Below are 24,094 nucleotides of genomic sequence, written 5' to 3' on the forward strand. Positions count from 1 at the left end.
TCGTGGTAAATGGAAGGGCTGATTGTGGCCAGAAATAGCTCCGAATGGGGGCGTCAGGGGAATTCTGTAACCTGTGATTTTAATGGCTAGAAATACATCTTCCCTCACGTTGGAGGGAGTTTTCAAGGATGTTTAAATGTGCTGATGTTAAAAATAATTTAATCAACTTGCTCCAACCTGTAATTTCATATGAAGTATGGTATCTTTCCTGCTGCGCTCATCCAACTTCTGATTCCTGCACAGTGTCTCTTCTGTCTCAATAAAGCAGCCAAAACTTGTTGAAATGAGACTCAAGCCTGTGATATTGAGACTGCAACAACAAATGAAGAGTTCAGTGTGTGTTATCCTGCGTTTCATCCACATATTCAGTAGCTGTAGGGCTCATTACACTATTATACTAAGATGACCTACCAGTTAATGTGCTTGCTGTAGAGTTCTGCCTGTTTAAGTGCTGATAATCGACTCAGAAACACTCAAAGGGAAGATAAAGCAACACTTGTTCAACGCTGTAACATCAAGTTTCTCATAAATAATGTTGCAAATGTTGAATCTCTTGCAAACTCATGCTTTTTCTTTGCGTGCACCATAATTACCAGGTAGCTTAATGCCATCACAGTGGAGCTTCTAATGCAGCCTTGTACTATTTTCACACTTAACAAGATCCTGCAGCCCCTCATCCATTTCAATAGCATCACGCTGGGCGAATTACCGTGATCCGATATAAGCCCTCAGAGAGGAAGTAACTACCTAACACTTTGAAAATTGGTCTATCTTGGAACCGGTTCACCCTAATGAAACACAACACCAGTATTATAACCCACTCCCTCTGTGTCATGTTCCCTCTTTTTTGTATTATTTTGGTTGTTTAAGTAAGAAGGCGGCTTTAAGCAGAGCTGATATAGCAAACCGCAGGGAAAGCTGATTGTTTAGCCCCCTTTTCCTGCAAGAAACGGCCGAGGTGGAGGTGTTTCTATATGGGGGAAATATGGAGTGTGGAGCGTTCTGGATGTTTGGGTTTAGCCTGTAACGACGTGAGCGAGAGCAAACCTACACAAGGACTTACCTGTTCTGCAGCACGCCGGAGAAAAGGGCAGGTTTCTCGCCTTGTTAGTTTAATCTTTAAGGAATGCGGTATCCCCTCTGACTCAGGCCCAAATATATATATGTATATAAGCTTACTTTCCACAAGAACCAGGGTGGATGCTTTCTGAATCTGGATCTCTTGTGACATAACATAGATGAAGTTGAGGCTAGATTGTTCATCAAAAGATCAATAGCTTGGCAGCACATCAGTGGATCTACGTGAGGAGATAAGTGCACCTTGTTACGACGCGTCTTCAGGCGGTGCATCAGCGCTGACTTTCTTTCTAATCATTCATCACTCAAGCAGACATTCATAAAGTTGTGGAGAAGTTTTGGTATGTAGCATTGTCATGAAGTAATGACAGCGCAGGTTGGAGTTAGCGGCACACAAGCTTAGGTGTGTGCTAAATGTCTGCTTGATTAATGCTCTCACTCAAACAGCCACCTGGAACCAATCCCTTCCCACGTGCACTGCATGTTCACGTGCATTCCATACACCGTGGCCTTTAGGGCGACTCTGGGTGGGTGTCGAGCCAGAGGAGGTGCAGATGGGGGGGGACTCTGAGCGGAAAGAAAAAGAAAGGTGTGCGGAACAATAGGTGGACGTGCAGTTGGAGGGTATGGGGTGACATTAATAGCAGCACACAGGCCCCATCTCCTAATTTGCTCAAATTACCTGCCCACACACTGCCGGGCGCCCTGCCAGCGCCGAGGTGTGAACACAACAGATCAAATGCACCTGAAAATCAGAGAGCCCACCCACTCGGCAACGCCCACGCCGGCCTTTTATGGAGAGTTTTGTGCTTTCATGTTGGAGAACATGTGAGAAAATTAGAAAAGGAAACAAGAAAAAAGAGATACAAAGGGGAGGGATCGGTTTGCGCTCGCGAGGCATCCAGTTAGAGCAACCATCTCCTTCAAAGCCACCTCCCATATGGCACTGTGGGGGTGGCCGTTTACCATCATCTGCCTCCCCTTCTTCTCCTTTCCTTCCCCTCCTGTCCTGCCTTCATCCTTCGCCTCCCACCCACGCTCTCAGGAACAGGGGGTGATGACACATGTGATGGGGCGGTAATGCTTTGGTCAATAATCAGAGTCACCGGCACCGCGCCACCTGTGACAAACATGAATTCAGACACCGAAATGAAATACGCCCCCAGAGACAACAAAAGAGGAGGCCAGGAGAGTGTGTGTAGGTGTGTGTGCGGTGGGACGCGAGGCTTTGAACTCTGAACAGTGTGTGTAGCTGATATTGACAAGTCTCGGGGGAGAAGAGGGAAGCTGGAAAAGGTAGCTCTCATTTGTAAAGTGGCCTCCAGAGAGAGAGAAAGGAAGAAGTGAGCAGATGATTTGGATAAAAACTGAAAAATTGAAGAGGTTAAAGCTTGACTTAACCTTCCTGTTAAGTGTTTGTAAGAAGTGTAATGTAGTTTAGAATACACTGTGACATAGTTAAACATATTTTTGTTGTTTATATGCATTTTTGCTCAAAATTATAACTTTTTCTCTGCAGCAGCCCTAATTGGTGTGTAAAACATAGCAGAAATTGGTGACAAATTAAAGGAAAAACTAACAAAAAAGTGTCTTATTAAGGTGTTGGGTCTCAACGTACCACCTTGACTTTCATTCTCCAAGTCATTGTAATACTACTGGAGGTGTAAAACACTGTTCTTCCTCTCTCCATGTTTTAGCGATGGTGGTGGAGAGCACTGCTGAATACGTGTTCAGTCTGGTTGAGATCTTATGACTGTGAAGACCACAACATAACATTGAGATCCTCAGTATAGAAATGTTTTATCATAGAGGAAAGGTTGATCACTCAGAACAACTTGATTTGCAATTGTTCTTCCCTTCAAGGGGACAAATGGATCCAAACTATGGCAGCAAAATGCCAACATCTCATCGCACTAAGTGTCAGATGTTCAGGTTTTTCCTTTATTTGCCACCAGTCTGTATGCGATGACTATGATCACACATAAGGACATGTTGAGTTTTAAAGTTCATTTTTAACAATAGAAATAAAAATAACTAAAGAGATTTCTGCTGCATGCCTTGGTCTTCAGCAGGAGACAAATTTATACCTGAAGTAGTGCTTAATAAATACTATCAGAGCAAGAAAGTGGAAGTGTAACGGGGTTTAGATACCTCGGTAGAGGAAGTTATACATTAGCTATACTTTAAAAAAAAAAAAAAAAGTTTTGTTAATTTTCACAATCCAACAAAAGCAGGTGAGAAAAGAAAAATCCTAGAGACTTTTGCTCAACATCTCATCTTTATGTGTATCATACGCAAATAAAAAATGATGGATAATAAGCAACAAATCAAAATTGGCTTTAAACAAATAATACTATAAGTGAATGTGGTTTATCATACGTGTATCTGTGCAAAGAAATGCTTACATATATTGTTGACAAATACATCCACAGCTCCAAATTTACCTATATTTGTTTACACCGGCTTTATAATTGCATTATAGCTTGTTCTGGATTATTTATTAATGTACTTCTTATAAATGCTAAATAGGTGACCAATGCAAAACTGGCGGCCATATATTCTAATGCCCTCGATATTAAGATTCTATGCATATATATTCTGGTATTACCCCAAACTCTCTAGATTCTGGATGAATATTTTTGATGTTTATTTTTAAAAAATGTCAAAAAACAAGTTCTACCACTCATTTTTGTGTCATATTTGGGGTTTTGCCAGAACCCTGTCCCTTTAAAGGCAAGAAGTCATGAAGTTTACTGCCGTAATTACCTCCACCTGGCTTTGGGCGATAGATTAGAGACTATGCATTTCTTAAAATTAGAAGAAATGCAAATACACACTCAGAATACAATACACAAATAGATAAAGACAATGCTACATGGACTTAAACACACCTCTTAACAAAGGAGACCTAATGTGGAGGAGACTCTTTTTTTTTTTCCTTTGCAGTCTTTCTGTGTTTTGTTATCACTTATCATTGGAATAAGTATGTCTGTTGTGCGTAAATGACATTTTCTGTTCTACATCCAGTTAACGCTCTTGTAATGTGTAATTAATGGATGCAATGAGACTTATTATGACATTAGGGGAAAAACTGATGAGCCTGAGATAGGAGAAGTCAAGCAGTATCTAAAATGGACAGCATATAGTTAGAGTGAAAGCTTTGCATGTTAAAAACCAATAAAGAACTTGTTAAAGGGGGGGAAAAGTGCCAAAAAGGGGGTTGATATAAAGTTACAGCTTTTCTCTCTTTGCAACTTTGCTGCAAATATTCTGAAGTCTGCACGACTCCCTGCTCTGGAAAAAAAAAAAGTTTTGAACATTTTCTGCTTGAGCAGCAATGTTACAAAACTGCAAAAAAAAAAAAAAAAAAAATCCCCTACGTTACATTTCAGGTTGTTTCAAAGTTGTGTTCCTGTGACATCCTTTGGAGAACTTAGCTGCTGTTTTTATGTTGATCCCCTGAGCTGCTCCAGTTTACACACATTCAATCACGCTGCAGCGACAAGCAGCTCGGCCTGATCAAAGCCTGTATACGTACGAAGCTTCTGATCCTCACTGGAGCCGGAGAATCCTGTCACTCAGCCAGACAGCTGCTGCCTTACAGTCGTCTGTAGTTCATTTTGTTGTCACAGTTTAAAGTTTTTCCTTCAACTGTTGCTCTGTTCATCCTATTTTGCGTCTTTCCCCCCTAAGAAATAGGTCTCTCTCTTTCTCTTTTCTCCCTTTTTGGACAGAGACCAATAACGGGCCCTTTTTCCACTTCTCATGATGCTGAATGAGCAAAGGAGGATCCCAGAGGAGCAGGAATATTTTATTAGAGTGATATTTTGAAAGTTCCTCTCCTCCTTCTCCTCCTCCTCCTCCTGCTCGGTCTTTCTTCCTCTCTCGTGATGGAATTTTAGGATGCTGCAACTTTTCTGTCTGTGTGAAAGAAAACAGCTCACACAGAGCAAAGGCAATTCAAAGTTACAGCTAAATGACAGGCTGGGAGCTCCGGTCTTTTGAATTGCATTGTTTTCTTTTTATTCCGGCTCGGGAGAGGGAGGATTTGGTGAGAAAGAAAAAGAAAAGAAAAAGCCCCAATTGGGACAGAAAGCGAGCAGTTCAGTCTCGGGAGAATTCTTCTCAGCACAAACAAAAATAGCAGTCATTTTTTGCTGACAAACACTTTTTAATGCGAGGGTGTGAAGTTTGTGTTTTCTTATTTATGACAAAGCTACCATTTCAGGATAGAGCAGTTATATTTGATTTACCGGGGAAGTTTGAGCAAAAACAGGGCAATAAGCATGTTTTAGCTCAGTTGGGTGGCTGGATCCTTAAAAACAACAGAAAACATCTTAATTAAAGCGACACGTGAATTTTTCTTCACTTAATCTCCAAAAAATGCCACTTTCACATGCATTCTGCACCGGATTACACCTACACACTCTTTGTGCACACACAGCCAGACAGATCTACACACCCTTTTCCTGCAAGGACCCTGCAGATGCAGCAGAAACAGTAGAGTTGGTCTCTCTGGTAAACAAACAGTGAGAGGCTGCTGGGAGTCTTCACTGGGCCTCCAAATTATAGCCTGGTTAACCAAAGTCTCAGAGCCAGCCCCTTTACTGCTACACACATTTACTGTACACACACACCCACACATGCATATGCGCATATATATATACACACACACACACACACACACACACACACACACACACACACATATGCACACTAAAGGCACTATAGAGGCACACTTTAAAAGCACATATACAATCAGGTTCTAATGGGAGCTCGTGTGCGCCACAGTTGAGCGAAGGGTAAAAGGTTTTATAGACATAAGAGCAACTGAGAGGGAAGCACACCCTCAGGGCCCATAATAAATATTACCCAATCATCAGGCTCACAGTGTGAGACTATTACTGATGAAAAAGAAGCCCCTTGCAAGGTAAACACAGGTTTAATGTTTACAGCTTCTAACCCTCCGATTTTATGATTCTTTGCTGGTATAAGTTGCCTGAAAGACGGTTCGTGGAGACACACGATGAGGGTTTGCGGTTTGTCAGACGTCAAATGTTTGTCTCTTCTGCAGGAACAATGAGGCTGGGTTGTATGGAGCTTCTTTAATTGTCTCTAAATGAGTTCTGCAACTACTGGGGACAGTTTTCAGTCCCAGGAGGCCGTGAGAACATATCAGAATGATCTACGGTGCCATAAAATCCAGTTAAAATATTTAGGATGATCAGTTCTCGCAAAATTATTCGCTGTAAATCTCGCACTCCCAGAGTGACAGCATATTCTGAGCGGACAATTTAATTGTCAGCTCGAGACCACATCCCAACAAGCCCGTTGCCAGAGAGGGTTTTTTTTTTTCTATGTGTGTGAGACGCTGAAATTCTCAGCTGTGCCATAATGCAACCCCACAGAATAGATTGTGTTTGAAGGACAGCGTTTCACAACGTAATTGATGTTCCCTGAGGGACCCAGCAGTCGATGAGTCTCTGCTCAGGACTCGATTTAGGCTCTATAAAGCTGGCGTCATGAAAGTCTCAGCTCAGGAGCAGAGCAGAACGCGAGTAAAAAGCCTCGTCCTGGAATAACCAGCGACTTCTGAATGGAAAATACAGGGTCATAGGTCACATAATCAGACAATAGTCAGTTATCTGCTGTGAAATCATGTTTTCCCTCCACTTTGATGATGTTTCCTTTGATTTGGGTCGCTTTTCTGAACGTGGCTGGGATTGAATTTGTCTGAGGACATCTCAGGCTGGAAGCTATGAAAGTGAACTCCATCCATCCGTCTCCTTTCTCTACACCCCCACCTTGTTGTGAGTCATTTCTGACCAGTAGCCTAATAGGCTCAGTGTAATTACAGGCTAAGGTTTTAAGGCAAAGGCCCATCTCTGAGTGAGCAACAAGGCTTAACTCTTTAACTCATTCACCACTCAGACGCTCCACGTGCAGCCTCTCCAGTTGTTCGAGGCTTCCTGGTGCCATTTTTGACGTCTAAATGGTTTTGGAATTCTAACTAGCATGTGTGGCTCCAGGTTGCAGAGTTCATGCTCGGTGCTTTTGGAAGCGCTCCGAGCTGGACCGTGATCAGGAAGAGATCAGGAAAAAGAGAAAAGATCCAAAACGCTGTGAAGTTTCTCGATGCACGCCCGCTGCGGTGGCTGCTCGTGCTGCCTGCCCAGTGCTGCTTTTTTTCTTCTTTTTTTTCATTTTCTATTTATCTGATTGGCTTTTATTTCAATGCTGGACACTTCACTGACTGACACTTTTGATGCGATTACCCCCCAGAAATGAAGCGGCTGAGCAGCGCCAGGGCTTAAGCTTTCCTATGTGCTGTAAAAGTCCATTCAGGATGCCCACTCTGAGATAAGCGCCAAACAAAACACACGGTATATTTAATACAAATACAAATGGCTCCAAAATAAAAACGTATATGAGACATTTCCAGACGTGGGTTTACTTCATGTATGGTTAAATGTTTATGTCTGTGTGCAATTGAGCATCCATGACAGAGTTTTTTCCCCATCTGGCCCCTCTTCTGCATTCATCGATTTGGACCCGGTGCACTTTGACATTCCTTCTCCCTGCCCCTCCACACATATACATACATACATCCCTGCCTCCCGTCTCCTTCCTTTTCCTCCAGCCACTGCCTGTCCTTAATGCCTTCCTCCCCAGTCTGGAGCGCTGGAAACGGGGCCGACCGATAGCCGATAGCCCCCCTGCGAGCGCTCGTCTGGGCCGCTGCCTGTGTTCGCCTCTCGCCGCTCAGTCACTCTATCTATCTCGCCTGAGCGTCCTCGCCTCACATAAATCATCCTCAATCGCACCGCACGGACAGCCAGAACAGAGAGAAATATCCCCCTGTAAATCTGGTATTAGTTTTACCTCGCATAATGAACACAGGGCGAAACGGTCCTGGATACATGAGAACAGCATGTTTTGCAGATGTACTATAAATATTTTGATACTAGCCGGCTAGTTTGCAGAGGGGAAGTAGACCAGTGAAATACACAGAGGAAGGGAAAAGTGTAAAGTGGAATGTTGGCCTAGCCCGAGTGTCTGTATTGTCTTTAGCACCTACAGAGAGTCTCGATCCAAGAAAAACGCTCTTTACAGGGTTCCTGTTCCCAGCCGTGGTCCGGTACCACTCCTGGATACGCTGCGTTTCCTTCAAACTGGTCTCTGAGGAGGGGGGCTCATTGTTTGATTAATAGCTCGATCTGCCCTGATTGAGTGATAGATGGTTTTGAAGGGAAAACCAGCCTCGACTTTAGGGACATTCGGGGAGCGAGGCTGGGAGAGGCGGCTCGAGGGATGGTTTGATTGGTGGAACGGATGAATTGAAGTGAAGGACTAATAATAGCAGAGCTAATGGCACAGAAGGGGCGGCGGAATATAAGATATTCTGTTGCAGCTATGTAAAGGACACACAAACACATGCATACATGAAGTGGAACTTTTCTGGCATGTTTCTGGCCTGAGTCCCAGCACTGTCACTCAAACCCCATCAAAGAGCTGCACACACACACACACACACACACACACACACACACACACACACACACACACACACACACACACACAGAAACACTACAAATACACTGCGTGACAGCAGGTGGTGTGTGACACGTCAACATCTGAAGGCTCCCTGGCAGACACACAACCAGTTCTCAGCTCAGTACCCCCTTCAGATCTATCATTGGGACTCTTTAATGGCAGCCTTCGTCACATATTACTGCTTTATTTTCTCCTCTCCATCTCCCGGCCCGCAGAAGTTCCTTTTTTGTTCCTATTTTTAAGTACAAGTGATCTCAATTAGGGACCTCCATGAAGGCGGTAGGCGGCAGACAGTCAGAGCAATAAGAGCAGAGAGGAAATTGTCTTTATACCCCTCCTCCCTGCCTCCCTCTCTCTTTTACCCTCCTGCCACAAGCAGCGAGCAGCCGCCCCCTCCATCTCTTTCCATGCTGCTCTCAAAAAAAGCAGAGTGAAATATCAGGCAAACTCTTTCTGCATCTCTTGCTGAAATATATTAAACTCCGTCGGCACAAGGACGCTGCAGTGAGTCTAATACAGCCTGGGATTGTGCACACACACTTAAACGCACCGCAGAACGTGCCGTCGTCGTCCCGGCAGTTCACCGTGATGTCACGGGGCTCGATCGCAAACAGTCATTAAGGTCTTAGCTGTGATCTGGGATTCAGTGAGTCGATGAGGTCAGGAGGAGTAAAGTTTCTGCCCGTCCTCGTCAGCCTCCTCCTCTCTGATTCACTAATTGGTCCACTAACCGGCCTAGCTGGTTCTGCGGCTCCTCGGTTGATTGGCTAGTAGACCGGGGGCTTTGGCCGGTTCTGTCCGTCGAGCCCGGTGGGCCCTCGCTGATTGGCTTGCTGGCAGACCGAGCGTCCGCCTGGTGGCCTGCCAAACATGGAAACATCCCGTTAGAGCTGAAAAAGCCTGGGCCTCGTCAATGCACTCCTCTAGAAAGCTATAATTAAGTGTCTTGAAAAATGCACCACTGTGAAATGGAGCCTTAATCCTGAGCCTTAAGTGGCTGTACTTTTCTTCTTGAAGGATGAGAGCACGGCTTGTGAGAAGAAGGAGCAAGGAGGAGACAGTAATGTTGCTTAAAAATTAAAGCGAGTGCATTTGCAAGAGCCTGTGTTCTTAAACTGTTGATTTTTTAGCTTTAGCTCTGAGCTCTGCCATCTTCCCTGGTGAGGTGTTGCTCATATCTGTGCATGTCAACCACTGCAGAAGACACACAGGGAAAGATTTCTGCACGTTTTCCAGTTTGCTGACAACATTACAGACAGCGCACATATTAGCGGCTCACACAGTCTTTGTCATTCCAAGTGGGAATGAGAACAGAAACTTTTATTACATGCTTGATATCTCGACAGGGAAAATTAGCCGGAGGATGTCAGCCGAGTTTGATTTTTATTGAAAACAAATAATTGAAACTGAGCGGCAGAAATACAATATTACCATAAATCATAAAATGCACATCCTGCTCAATGTGGTACGCTGTGGTTCTTCACTGTAAGTGACTTCTCCTACTGTGCAATGACTCCAAGCCAGTGTAACACAGTAGATGAATAATACCAGAGCTGAGAGAGACGATCCAGCTGTGCACCAGGCGAGCAGCAGACCCCGCTGGATAGCTGAACAGCTTTATGCTAGATTCATTACTACATCATATTAAATCTGCTAATACGGAGCAGGATCGGTCGCATATCCGAAAAAGTCCAAATGTTCCAAGCGTTCACATTTAATCAAAATGTAATTTTTTGGAGAGGAGTTGGAATAAATCCGTGACATTGAGGCGGGGAAGTGGGATTTTTTTTTTTGATTGAACAGTATATTCTGGCACATTAACGCCTTCCCTTGCTGTCTCCTTCACATCTAAGCAACATCAAATGGTGAATTTTTTGGGCAGGGTTCGGGCCCGGTACCTCTGAATGACAGAGAGCCAGACAGCGAGGGCCTCGGCTGTACGAACAGATCCTGTAGGGAGCTGCAAGACAGATGCTGAATGTGCAGCGGTGAAGGAAAGCGGAGTCAGATGGGACAAACAGTCTTTGATGAGCTGAGCTTGTCAGGGTTTAAGTCACGACTAGGGCTGAGGAAGGGTTTTTGGGGGGCCTGGGGAAAATATGCTGCCTCTCGATGGGACAAATCCAAATTTTGAGACTGATTAGTTTGCCTTAAAAAAGAAAAAGTTGCTGAGTTCCTGCACTGCACAAATACAAGTAGACAGCTCTAAAATTAAATTCCATTTCAAATTTGAGTCCGAATTAAAAGTAATAGAGCTGATTAGGCTGCTGGCATGTTATTTCATCCCTAACATTTCCTAAATTAAATTCAACATTTAGGATGTTTTCCACATTATTCCACATGTATCCCACCAAAAAAAGAGAGACAATATTATCGGAGCTGAAATTTAACTCTGTTGGAATAACCGGCTCCACGGTTCCTGCAAGGCCATGTTTATCGCTATTACAGATTTAATTACTACAATTCGCATTTATCCATCCATGAATTGTTAGTTGATCTTTGAGAATGTTGGACAATGTGAACCATATTTCTGGTGTTTGGGGCACACAGAAGGGAAGTGTAACTCAATCACTCGTTTTTTTTTCCTTCTTCTTCCCCTCCACCACCCCATCCACATGACGAGGTGCCAGATGCGTGTCAGTGCTTTCAGGCTTTATATAAATCCCTCCCACATCCTCACACTCGCACACATGCTAACAGACGTGCATGCATGCGCACACACACATACGTACATACTTATGAAACATAAGAAGTCGAGTTATTTCAAGTGCTGCAGCACGGACGGAGAGTCAACCTTTTTTTCCCCATCTGTGCCCAGAAATCTATTTTGTAAAAAGTAACTTTACAGCATAAAAAACAAGCTACAAAAAAGCCCCGACAGGATCCAAATAACCCCGACAGCTGTGCCCTCCCAGTCAGTGCCATTTATTTTTTGAAGCAGGCCTTGGAGTATCAAAGACCTTTGTCTTAAAGAGTCGCTGCAATAAAACAGCCTGTTTGGGAGCAACGGAAAAAAGGAACACAGAGTGGCAATACACATGCTGCTGTGTGATGTGGCACTCAGAAAAGTCTCATTGGGAGACTGATGGGTAATCAGGGCCGAGGGTGGGGTGGCTGATGAGAGCCGGCTGAGATATGGAGTCTCACAGAGGGTAGATGATGCCCTCTACAGTAGACACAGGAGGGGCAGGCAGAGGAGGCCTTTTCACTGGGGGCATTAGAGCAGAATACAGTCTGAATATTTCAGCAATAAAAACTGAAACATGAAATATTTTTTCACCTAAAATATTTTTGTCCTCATAGTGTGGCTTTGATACATGAGTGAAAAGTTGCAATTAATGCTTTTTAAAAAATTATTAAAAAGTATGAATTCTTTGTTTCTGGTTTGCTTTTGCCACGCTTTTAAAATTACAGTTTTGAAAATAAAACAAGTAACAATGCATCAGTTTTATTTAAAATGTACTAAAACTGTGGAAATTGCAAGCATTTCTAAAGCAGAAAAACAGCTCCTGTGAGGGTTTCACTGTATCATCTTACATTATTATTACAGATGGTGTATAAGTAGCAGTTTACTGTTGGAAGTGGTTGATATACTTCTAATTTTCAGCATTTTATACACTGCTGAGCAGATAATTCTACAGCAATTCATCATATATATATATATATTTTTTTTTTTTAAATTTCACACGTTTTATGCGTAAAAATCTGGAGACAAATCTAAAAAAAGGAAGAGAGAAAAAAAATCCAGGAGTCAGATACATGTGGCATGGTCTATTTTTTCCTCTGAAATGTGTACAAGCAGTAAAAAGTTGCATTAAATTGAAATATTCAAGTAAAATGCAAGTACCGTGTCTCATATTTATGCTTAGTTTACCATTGTCATTTTAAAATATGAGAAAATAAATTATTGGCAAGTCGTGCGTAATTACGCACAGTCGAACTGATCCATCCCTCGTTGCTGTTTGCATATGGTTTAATTTACATGCAATGAAACAGCCATGTAGTAAATTTTACAGGTATCATGAGGCACAAAAAAAAAAAAAAAAAACTGGCGAAGTTGGATTTTTATATGAACGACTTTACTATGAGCGCCTCGGATCAGGAGACGGCCACATGGGTGGGTGAACATAAATTAAAGCCCGTGTAAAGTAGAATACCTGTACACCTGCACACCTGCACAACAGCTCTCCCCTGCGCCCGAGTGAAACTCTACTCCTGCGCCTTGTACCTGACTCACCGCTCTCCGGTGACTCACTCCCTCCTACCTTGTGGCAGCGTTACTCACTGCTACACCCGAGGCTGGGCTCCGTGGACGCTGCCGTGAGCCGCAACATTGTCGGGACGCAGCAGCAACACAACACGGTGTGATGGACCGGTGACTGGAAATGACCACCTCCATAGTTAGGAGCGTGCGGACGGAACCGGGGAGCGGTAACATGTCGGTATGTACGGCGGGGTGCTGTGCGTGAAAGTGTGAATAACGACGGGGAGAGAAAAGGCGTGAGGTGTGTAGCCTCTTGTGTGTTTCGTGAAGGTATAGACGTTACACGGGGAGCTGTCCGGCACTCTATATAGGCGTGATAGATTATGGCGGAGGGAATGGATCTGACTCCAGACACCACGTGTTGGAGTCGCATCAGCGCAATAATTGCTGGGCGCCCGAGCTATATAAACCACAAAAAGCCTGAGCACGGGAAACCCCGGCCTCCAAACACTAACCACATTTACGGCTACAAAAACGGGATTCGTTTTTCCGCCTCCCTTCATCTCACCGGCGATGATTTTCCTTTTTTTTCTTCTTCCCGACTTCATCAACCTTTTTTTTAACCCTATACAAAAACCTGCGTCTCGGCCGGAAGACTTTCCACCAAAATACGCACAATTTGCAGGCGTCGTGGGATTATAAATCGCCCTGTTAAGTATTGTTAAAGCTTATTCCTTTGACTTTGAAAACTTTTTGTGTGTGTACATAGCCTGCGGGCTTCCAGAGAGCCTTTTCAGTTTGGCACAAAGACTTCAATGACGCACCTGGAGCAGCGCTTTTGACTTCTCACTAAAGGAAGACAGACAAAAACTTTTTTTTTGAGCATCTGGGTCGACTGTTCCATTTCAGACCTGCTTTTCTGTAGTTGTATAGCCTCTGTTACGCGCTCGGACATTTATTTGATGTTATTTATATTCGCACATGAGCAACTACGCCTGCGTTATGGCACATGGACTCTTCCCCCGAGAAGTTTGAACAGAAAAAACAGAGCTTGTCATTTAAAACATCATCGAGTTTTCAAGGGTTGTTTTTCTTGCCGGAGAAGTCTATTTCATGTCGTTTGAAGGCGACCACTAAAGTTTGTAGTGGAGAAGGTTTTTGAAACGCGGTGTGCGCTCACCAAGTCCCATTTTCCATTGGCAGGCGCGCTGAGGTTCAGCGAGCAGCGGCGCACTCTCCGAGTTTCTCCCTGAGCGTGCGAGAGACAGAAAGACAGACAGAAAGTCAGACAGAAAGAGAGGAGAGGAGCTGGAGAGCATTTGGTGCCTTTTTTTCTGATAATCCACGGTGTTGTGATGCGAATTCCCGTAGATCCCAGCGCCAGTCGGAGGTTCAGTCCGCCGTCCAGTAGCCTCCAGCCGGTCCCAGGGAAGATGAACGATGTGAGCTCTCCAACCGGGCAGCCGGAAGCAGCGGCGGCGGTGCCAAGACTGCGTCCCCACGAAAACCGCAGCATGGCCGAGATCATCGCCGACCACCCGGCCGAGCTGGTTCGGACCGACAGCCCCAACTTTCTGTGCTCGGTCCTTCCCTCCCACTGGCGGTGCAACAAGACGCTGCCTGTCGCTTTTAAGGTGAGTCCCGACGCAGAGAAGATCAGCTAAATTAAACGGTGGATGAGCTGCTGGAAGGAAAACAGACACTACATGAAGCCAAACATTGATTTCAAAGAAAGAAACAAGCTGAAAGTAGTTTGTTTTTAGGCTGTTAAATGTGAATTTTAAGATTTTTTTCTTCCTTCGTGTCCAACTTGACTTTTTATTATCTGAACTCATTTGAATTTCTGACAAATTATTATTAACGTGCATGCTAATAATAAGGCTATTAATCTAAAAATACAAACAAATTACAGGGGCAACCTTTTTAAAAAATTTAAGAAAATGTGTCCACTTTCTGTTTAAAGGGTAGTTTGAATATGTCAACATGTTAAAAAAGGAAGGAATCACGTGTTTTTCTTTCTACATTTTCTGTTAAATACAACAAAATGTTATTTATTTCAAAAATACAGAAAATGTGGTTAATTATATGAGGTCATTTAAAACGTACCTCCATCCATGAAATTAAGAAGCATCATATTGAAGGTGGTGAATTCTTATTTTACCTGTAAAATGTGAAAATGATTTAACAAATTCTACAGTATATTATATTCATATTTTACACTCAGATTTTGCTTTGTTGTAAAAGTTGTTGTGGTGGTTGTGCGAAAGGTTTGTAATAAGTGTTTACTTGTTGACTTTCACTGAGCTTGTCATTTGCTAAAATGCACAGAAAACCTTTTTTAAAAAAAATGCACCACAGAGTAACGTTTCCCATATTTCTGACTTCTGTAGCTGCTTTTGAAACCTCGACATGTTTTTTTTTTTTTGTTGTTCCCACGATATTCCACGGGAAAGGCCCTATTAATTACTCGACAGACATTATTTAAAGGATGCATCAAAGACGCTCCAAAGTGGGAAATTTGTAGCTGTAGTTCTGGCTCCAAATCAAATGTGACACTTTATAAAATATAAGTGTTATTTAGCCATTCTTAGCTCTACGGCTCTGTAATTACTGCAGCTCTGTAGGCCTGCTCATCCTCTTTTATCTGCATCCAAGAATCTAAATGATAACACGAGGAGGCCTCGGCGCCTTTTGTTCGAAGACACAGCATTTCAGATGAGTCACGTAATCGTATTTATCATGATATATCAAACCGCTTCGGAGGGATAAAATTAAATCCATTTATCAAGATAATTTGGAGGAGGATGGCATGATTTAAGACCATGAGTGTGGTGAGCTGCAACAGAGAGTTTTGAACCTTTTTGAGAAGCCGAGGGGAGCAGACTGTGGTTCTAATTACACAAAGGGACAAGGGAGTCAAAATTTTGCATCCCTTTAAAACACCTCTTGAATTTCCGCCCTTTGACCTCTGACAGGTGGTCGCCCTGGGAGACATACCTGACGGGACGGTTGTCACGGTAATGGCGGGTAACGACGAGAACTACTCGGCCGAGCTGCGGAACGCCTCAGGTGTGATGAAGAACCAAGTAGCACGATTCAACGACCTTCGCTTCGTGGGCCGCAGTGGCAGAGGTGAGGCCTCGGAGCTCTCTGTGGGAGCTATTAGCTTCAGTGGTGTGGATTAGTGGCCACATTCCCAACATGGCAACCACATAATGATCACTCTAAACCCCACCGCCCATCTCCCCTAAAGTCTGAGTGGCTGCTTCCCCTCACTTTGGTCAAATGTGAAGCTCTTTAATATGTTTTAAATCTTTTAAAACCAGATGACACACAGATCTTTGGACCTCAGCTGCCTTTTTTTTTTTCACCTTTCCCGTACCATTCACCTGACGTGACCCTGCTCAGCTCAGGCTCATAAACATGTTGGGTGGTGCTGCAGCCCCACGGCTCATCGCTCTGCGCACATATCTTCAGGCTGTCACGCTAAAAATGCAGATACTACTGAGTCAAATGGCATTCCCTGAATGTTTGGCATCACCAGCGCAACTCCTTGTGTCATTTGCCGTCGTGATACTAAATCATCTTATTTACGGTTTGACGACGTGCCCTCGCTCACCCTCTGGAACTATTTTCCCATTTTTTACAATAAGTTGAGTGTGGTAAATGCTGTCAGCAGTGACTTCTCAGTTTCCTGCTCCGTTGTCAGAAAGCAGAAGAAGCCGAGGAAGGCGAGGGAGGGATGAAGGGGTGAGGTAGGCACCGGTTGCCACAGAGACCTCGCATTGTGACACGGAATCCGGTAAACGGAAGTGACATAGGAGCCAGGGTGGATCAGACTACGAGGTGTCTGAAATGAATACCCCGCAGTGACAGATAAGTACAAGCAGAGCGAACTGATAGGATGTTAGATAGCTAAAAGTCATGCACACAGAGGTGGACGGAGCCAGCAGAGATGGACGAGGATTGATGGGTGCAGGGATGAAACAGTTTGATAGTGGCATGCATGCATCGGACGGCTAATTTAATGAGGAATCAGACACTGCTGATAGCGTCATTAGGATTGATAGTGTTGTACAGGCTTCCCTCGACGGTAAGCACGGATTAGATGGCAGCAGGGAAGCAGGATAGCGGCTCTGCTTCACCCACATGCACCTCAGATCAGGTATGTGGAACACCTGTTGCATCTGCGCCCTGATATCTTCCGTCTTATCGCCCCCTTTGAAAAGCCTGTTTATAGTGAGCTGCAGCGGAAGAAGGGAGGACACGCACCGGTGAATGGCTGAACAGGACAGCTGCTCAGATGAGTCGCTGCCCCCTTTTCTTCCTGTTTCCTGTACGTAGCCATGGCGACATGACGCGTCTGCATACCTCAGACGTTAGTGTTGCTGCTGACTTGGCTGTTGCGCTCTGATTCAGAACATTCCTTGTGCATGCACATAAGAACGTGCACACTTGCACAGACAAACACTCAACCCTGAGGCAGCAACTGCCGGGGATTATCGAGAAAGGAAGTGACTATTAAAATGCCTCTCGCCCCCTCATGCTGCATTAGAAATTCTGGATAACAAGATGCTGGCTCCTGCAGTCAGTCTTCCATTTAGGCGCTGCCAAAAAATCTAAATAGATCCTCTCAAACAGCCAATGTTGTGTGTCACTAATCCTCTTAAAGTCGATTTCCCCCCCTAGTTTGTATTCTGTATTATGTGATCACAACCACACTTGTGACTTGGGGATGGTTTACAGATGAATACCAGTCATTGTCTCCACGGATGGTATGTCATTTGATGTTGTTTGATGTCACCACAGGCAAGAGCTTCACACTGACAATCACAGTATTCACCAACCCACCACAAGTGGCCACTTACCACCGAGCCATAAAGGTCACCGTGGACGGACCGCGTGAGCCCAGGAGTGAGTACCAACGCACGCACACGCAGTACAGCATGCTCTATGCTTAGCACACAGCAAACGGCATCATTCTTCTTTTCACACTCCGAACACCAAACCTTGCCAGTAGGTGTGAAAGACATGCTGTCTTTTTAAAAAAAATCCCCAAAGTAGATGTAGCAGCTGTAAAAATAGAAAAAGTCAGCTCTTTTCATTGGCCATCATCACTAAAAATTACAAAGATCTTTGCGTAAAGTCATGATATTTCATCAGAACTTTTTTATTTGCAAAAAATAAATTGATGTGTCCAGATTCACAATGCTGCAACTTGTGGCCAAGCCAAAACTATTCAGCTGAACTGCAGGCAGTGCAGAGAGGAAACGGGTATGGAAATAAATTAGACAGGTTTAGACGATATCAACACATACTTGAGCAATAAAAGAAATGTAGCATGGCTCAAGAATGGTATACAGAGGAGCAAATTGTTAGAAGATACATTCAGCATGGTGAAACAGCCTAATAGAGTCGAGGTGCGGGGTAGACCGAAAGTTTGTAGTAGTATGTAAATATCTAAACATCTATAGCATTTCCAGCTTTCCAGGATTGGTTACATCTGTGGAAAATGTTGTACATATTGATGCTAGATTTTTTTTTTTTTTCATTTTTGGAACATGAATAATCAGAGAAATGAAATGATACTTCTGATGCTTTGTTCTGATTTATGGCATGATAAGGTTTGTGTCAAGCTGCACAGAAGAGATGTTTGAGCTCTTTCTACTTCTAGCCACGGTTGTGCCGTTACCACAAAGGTGCAGGACTTTATGTTGCAGTCAAAAATGAGTCACGGTCAGCAAAAAATACCCAGCTGCTTGGGGTTTATGGGGTTGATTTGCAATCAAAGGGGTACACCAACGATTTAGTATTGTATATATTAAATATCATGGAGCCACAAGAGACAGAGCAGAAGCTGCAAAGCACCAAATATCTTATATTTTTAGCCCCTAAGCTGCATCAAGCTCCAAAAATAGTGAATACTACATTTCCCATAATGCACCACTGCAGACTCAACCCTGAAACTCCAGTTTGTGATGTAGGACCAGATTTTAGAACAGATTTCTGATGATATTATCAGGGTTATTTACTAACCACAACCACAATGTGGTTTGATGTGCAAATGTGGCGGAGTGGCCCTTTAAATAAGTTGTGGGCGTGACTTTCTGTGCAGCCAGCCAATGGCAGCCAGGCGTTTGAAATTAACAATAAAAGGTTATTGAAAAAGCCCTAAATTGTGTTAATTAGCAAATCAACCGGCTTTTAATTAAAGAAAACTTGTGAGAAGAAACAGCTTGATCCGTCTAGTGATGGTTTGAGAGAAAGACGAGGAATAATATGTGAGGCAGAGTATTCCTGCGAGGGTACACTGGGTAGCAGAGTGCTAGCATCAGCTCATTTTAATGGGCCATATAAAAACAACTGAGGAGGAAAAAAAAACTTTACTATAGCCATCAGTGCCAACTGGTCTGGCATGCAGCTGTTTCCACAACCCTCCTCCCTATTCATAAAAAAAACATATTCTCATCTCGTGGCGTCTCAATGAACAATATCACATCACAAACAACCCACCCACCCGCCAGCCTGCCCTGTCACATATGGCACCAGGACACGCAGGAGACGCCGAGGAGCCGGGAGACAGTAGGATTAGTACCACCATCACTCTCGGTTGTAGGAAAACCTGCCTGTGGTGCCAAAAAATTGCCTCGACATTCGGCGCTCATCAGCATGCGCCCCTTGAAAACAAAGGCATATGCTTTCCTTCAAACGCACATGTACTCGCAATCACACCCACTTTTTCTCTTTTTTTTTCTTTTTCCCCCCACCGCCATCCGTTCTCACTCTCGAGCCATCTTGTTTGATCAAAAGCATTTCCTGTGCATCTGCTGTCCCCTGTCAGATGACTTTCAAACAAGTCCTGTTATTTGGTGGCGAGCAGATGGGAGCCGGAACCGAGATTGTTTAGAAAAGCTCAATTTGGTCTTAACAAAAGTTTGCTGTGTCGGATTTGCGTCCAGAATTCCTCACAGGACAGCCTGAGCCACCAAGACAGACAAACCCGACTCTACCTGACATCAGGTGAGGAGATTCTGGTGCAATAAGACGACTTTACATGTTGTTTTTCCTTTCTTTTGGCTCAATTTGTGCCTCTAGAAAAAGTCAAAGTTTGCACCTCAGTCTCAGGATAGTAATTTAAGCAATAAAGACTATGTCATCCTACATAACCCCTGAACCTCTTTCCTTTGCTGTTAAGTGGTCAGAATTACAGTGGTGGTATAATTTACCCAGAAACTACAGCCAGAACACGTCTCCCTCTCAGGGGTCATTAAGCCGAGGTCGAAGGGTGGCAAAACACACATGTGCCCTCTCCGCCGGGCCACCCCTCCTCCAGGGTTTTTAGGCACAGAGACTCGGAGCTGAGAGCACCGGCTGTCTCCAGGGCTGCGATTCTATCTGTGTGAACGCTTCATTGAGACATGGGGGGCTTTGTCGGCCATTACAGCTCTATTTTGTGTTAAACGAGTGGGTAATTAGGAGGCCTGCCGTGCACCGGGCCCCTGCAGGGAGGGCAGAGGGGAACAGTAGGCCGTTTTAACGTTGACACACACTGGCACTCTGTGGCTCTCTACGGTAAAAACGCTGCTGTGTTGTTCCTGGAGAAAGAAGCTGACAATAAGGCCAATAAGAACATTCTCTGTGCTGATTATTTTTTAACACCTTCTACAGTTGTATTGGCGATTTTTCTCCTTGTTAAAGTGCTGGTGGTGGTGCTGGTGGTGGTGGGTCTCTCTTTCTCTCTCTCTTTCAGGAAGGATATTTTGTGTTTGATGAGTCTTATGGTAGCCATATGAGTCTTCCTGAGGGATGTCATTTCCCCAGCGGCTCCTCGTCTAATATCAGAATAAAGCAGGACCACCCAGCGAACGACTGGGCCTCGTATCTCTGAACTGCAGAGCTGAAGCCCCGGTTAATTAATTGCGTGGTCAGAGTGACGAATATCGGTGGGGGCCCAGTTTAAAGATCTGCGGTATGATTTCCCTCTGAGGTTTTTACAGTGTGTATGTGTGTGTGCGGGGTTTGGAAAGTGGTTAGTCAGGTCCCTCTGGCCACTGTGTTATTAGCGGGAGGCTAACTCGGTTTCTGCGGCTCGCATTGTGCTTAATCGCTTGACAGCTCTTGGTTACCCTGTGGTTTGCCACTGCACCAGCAACTCCATAGAGTGTGTGTGTGTTCATGCATGTCTGTTTGCTGATGCAGATATGATTTGGAAATGTGTGTGTCTGCATGTGTGCGCCCACATGACATGTTTTGCAAGGAGAGTGTGTGTTATTGGTGTCATTAGTCTAGCGTAGCCACAGTGCTGATTTGGAGCAGAGCTAATAGGCCTCATTAAACGTCATTTTGAGCTAATAGACAGGGAGTGGCTGTTTAAACCAATATGCTTTTATAGGTGGCTCTGTCTCCTTTCAGCTGCTCCTGACGGTGGCCGACTGAGACAAACTTCCTGAGCGATAATAGCTGAGGCGTAATAACACAATATACAAGGCTTTCTGTCCAAACCCACTGTTCTCATTAGAGTTAATTGATGACAGACAAACATGGAAGGTGACAAAAACCATTGTGGCGTCACACACTGGGTCTCACTGGGGCATATTGCAGTGGTTATTCCGCATTACTGAGAAGTGTGTGTGTTGTGTGTCGGTGGTGGAGGTTAGTGGTCAGACCCCGTCTCCGCTCGCTGGCGTTTGAAGTCGTCGGGTTCTTGGGGGGTTCTGGGCTCGGGGACGGGGTCGTGTTTTGGTTCGGTTTTGGTCAGGGTGTTAACAAGTCTGGTGAAGAGGCCCCGGTTACTTACAAGCCTGCAGACAATATTAGTGGTTCGGGAGACCTGTCTGCCAAGCCAAACTCTTGCGACACACACATGGACTCAGACACACACATGATACTTACATATGGAGCTTCTCTGTGTTTTCAGTGTAGTGGCAGCTTTATTTGCAGTTACAAATAGCTTCACGGAGCTCAGATTAAGGCAAGAATATGTGTCAAAATATAGCGTAAAAACCAGAAATATAATCACAAAAAGGAAAATACAGTTGCAAGTGGCAATTTGCAGGTTTGAACCTTTTTGGGCTCAAGACGAGGAAGCATTTAAAGTGGCCAAAATTAAAGCCATGAGCAGCCACGAGCAAGTTTTAGGTTTGACAAAGCCAAACTAAATCACCATGTGCAGCAAGAACACGAAAAAGTGTAGAAATTTTAGCAAGTTTTCGGTGGATAATGATAATTATTGATTACTTTTCTAGGACCTATTCCTAACAAAGCCCAGCAGAAAACACTTCACTTTTTATTTAAACCACTTTATTCTATTTATCAAGTTCCACAGAGGATCATTTGAATGTTAACACAGCAATGAAAATATAAAAATACAGGGAAATGAATGCTGTTTAACTAAAGAGGGAGATGCTTGGGGTTTGTTCACTGAACTTGGCGTTTTTGTCATGTGCTTTCATGGCGGTTTGCAACTGATGTATTTAAGTGAAACTATTCAACATTCTATTTTCTGATTTCTATTTATGGAGTATCCGTCACTGGTATATGATGCCTTCATTTTATTGCCTCAGGCTAATTGCTTATCAGACAATAGTGAATAGAATTCCCCTGCATGGACTAGTCAACGTGGTGCTTCAGATTTGGGTTAATACTTGTCCTCAAATCAAGTTCTTTCCTCCACATTTGCAGATAAACTTGTGTGGCATTTGTGTTGCTCCATGTGGGTTGGGCTCCAAACGCTTTGATAGATCTGTTTTTAAATCTACAAAGATTTATTGTGATTGGACTTTTTTCCCGTTAATGGCAGTCATATTTTTTGTCTGATGTTGTCTATTTATACTAGAATTATATGGCTCAGTCCTGCAATGCTGAATACAAAGTTTGGTGTTGATTCAGTAAAAATCCAAAGAGTAGATGTCATTTTACTGTTTTCCACAAATAATCCATCATGGTGGACTTCTACGGTCCAGGAGGCTTTTTGAAGAGGGTATTGAGAGATTTGGAATTGTGTGTAGAATTTTAATTTCAATCTGGTGTGAGGGTCTTACGCTGTGAGCGTCTTAGCCTTTCCAAAGTTACAATTTGGTCCTTAATTACAGCGCCATCATGTGGCAGATTGGGCTCATGTTGCTTTGGAAGCATTTGCACATCATTTCCAGTTATTGGGCCAAGTTTCATATTTCTAGTTCATTCCAGCTTTTGGCAATTTGAGCCTTGGCATAAGAAGGAAAACAATAATAATATACTGGCACAAGCTCAACAGGGTTCTACCCCTTCAGGGTTAGAACCCTAAATATAGTAAAATAGCAAATTACACCAGAAGATGCTGGAAATTGTGAGCATGACAATTTATGCTGAGGGACTTAAACATTGACATAGAAGTAGTAAATTTCTCTCCACAACGCTGGGAGCCCTCACAGCGAAGCTTCTGTCACCTTGAGTTACTAACCTGGACACGGGAGCAGCCTGGAGACCCCTGCCAGTAAAAAAAAACGCTGCATACTCTCTGATTTTTTAGTATTAGTCAGACAACGAGTCTCATCAGAACCAGTTGGCTTCGCTGTCAGTTATGTTTCATTTGCAGCTCAGTGGGCAAAAGACAGGAGTCAGTGGTTTGGCACACAGTGGACCGGAGTGGGAGCCAGAATATAGTGGCTTTTTATTGAGTCAGTAACAAGGACTGTATATAAAGCAGGGGTCAGCCGATTTGGACTTTTCAGGGCCATTACCAATACTGATGATTAGTAATCAAGAAGACCGATGAGTGACATTTGGGGTCGATATGTACATAAACTCCAACACATTTATTTGTTTGTGTCTTACATGTGTTTAACTAGAAGAGAACTTTTCAACATTCATCCCTCAGTGTTGATAGGCTGTTGCTCATGATGTGTAACCAATCAGATTTTTTCAGATCTGTGGGTTAAACATTGCTCAAGACCGTTGGTCAAAGCCAAAGTAGCCAATTTTTTTGAAAATAATTTATTTTATTGGGAATCAGTTTTTTAAAAAAAAAAAAACAATACATTTGAAAGGAAAATTGCGGAATATTGGATCTGATAATCTGTCAGGCCTATAATTGGTCAACTTCTAATATAAAGCCTTCTTGATTTCACCCATAGGCCTCCCAAAGAGTAGTTTTGAAGCTCAGTGTTGTGATTCTGGCTCCTTGATTTAAAAATGCGCAAAGAAGTGGACCTTGAGTGGAAACATATACGGGCCATAGACTCCCTTATAACAGCACCCACCTGTTACTCAGAGAAACTA

The 24,094-nt window shown here is 43.8% G+C and overlaps 1 protein-coding gene across 4 annotated transcripts in view; it reads left to right on the forward strand.

Annotated features, from left to right (window-relative positions):
- Nucleotides 1-24,094, forward strand: part of runx2b (RUNX family transcription factor 2b) — a 45,478-nt gene that overhangs the window by 3,941 nt on the left and 17,443 nt on the right. For 3 of the 4 annotated variants that reach the window (XM_035951612.2, XM_035951611.2, XM_023277723.3), the window contains exons 3-5: nucleotides 14,207-14,469; nucleotides 15,811-15,967; nucleotides 17,645-17,749. In XM_035951612.2, coding sequence (XP_035807505.2) covers nucleotides 14,207-14,469; nucleotides 15,811-15,967; nucleotides 17,645-17,749 — 525 coding nt within the window. Of the gene's footprint in view, nucleotides 1-12,760; nucleotides 13,074-14,206; nucleotides 14,470-15,810; nucleotides 15,968-17,644; nucleotides 17,750-24,094 lie in introns of those variants that run through there. The other variant, XM_023277726.3, reaches the window with a different exon arrangement.

The sequence above is a fragment of the Amphiprion ocellaris genome, chromosome 12 (genome assembly GCF_022539595.1).
Source record: "Amphiprion ocellaris isolate individual 3 ecotype Okinawa chromosome 12, ASM2253959v1, whole genome shotgun sequence".
Taxonomy (NCBI): domain Eukaryota; kingdom Metazoa; phylum Chordata; class Actinopteri; family Pomacentridae; genus Amphiprion; species Amphiprion ocellaris.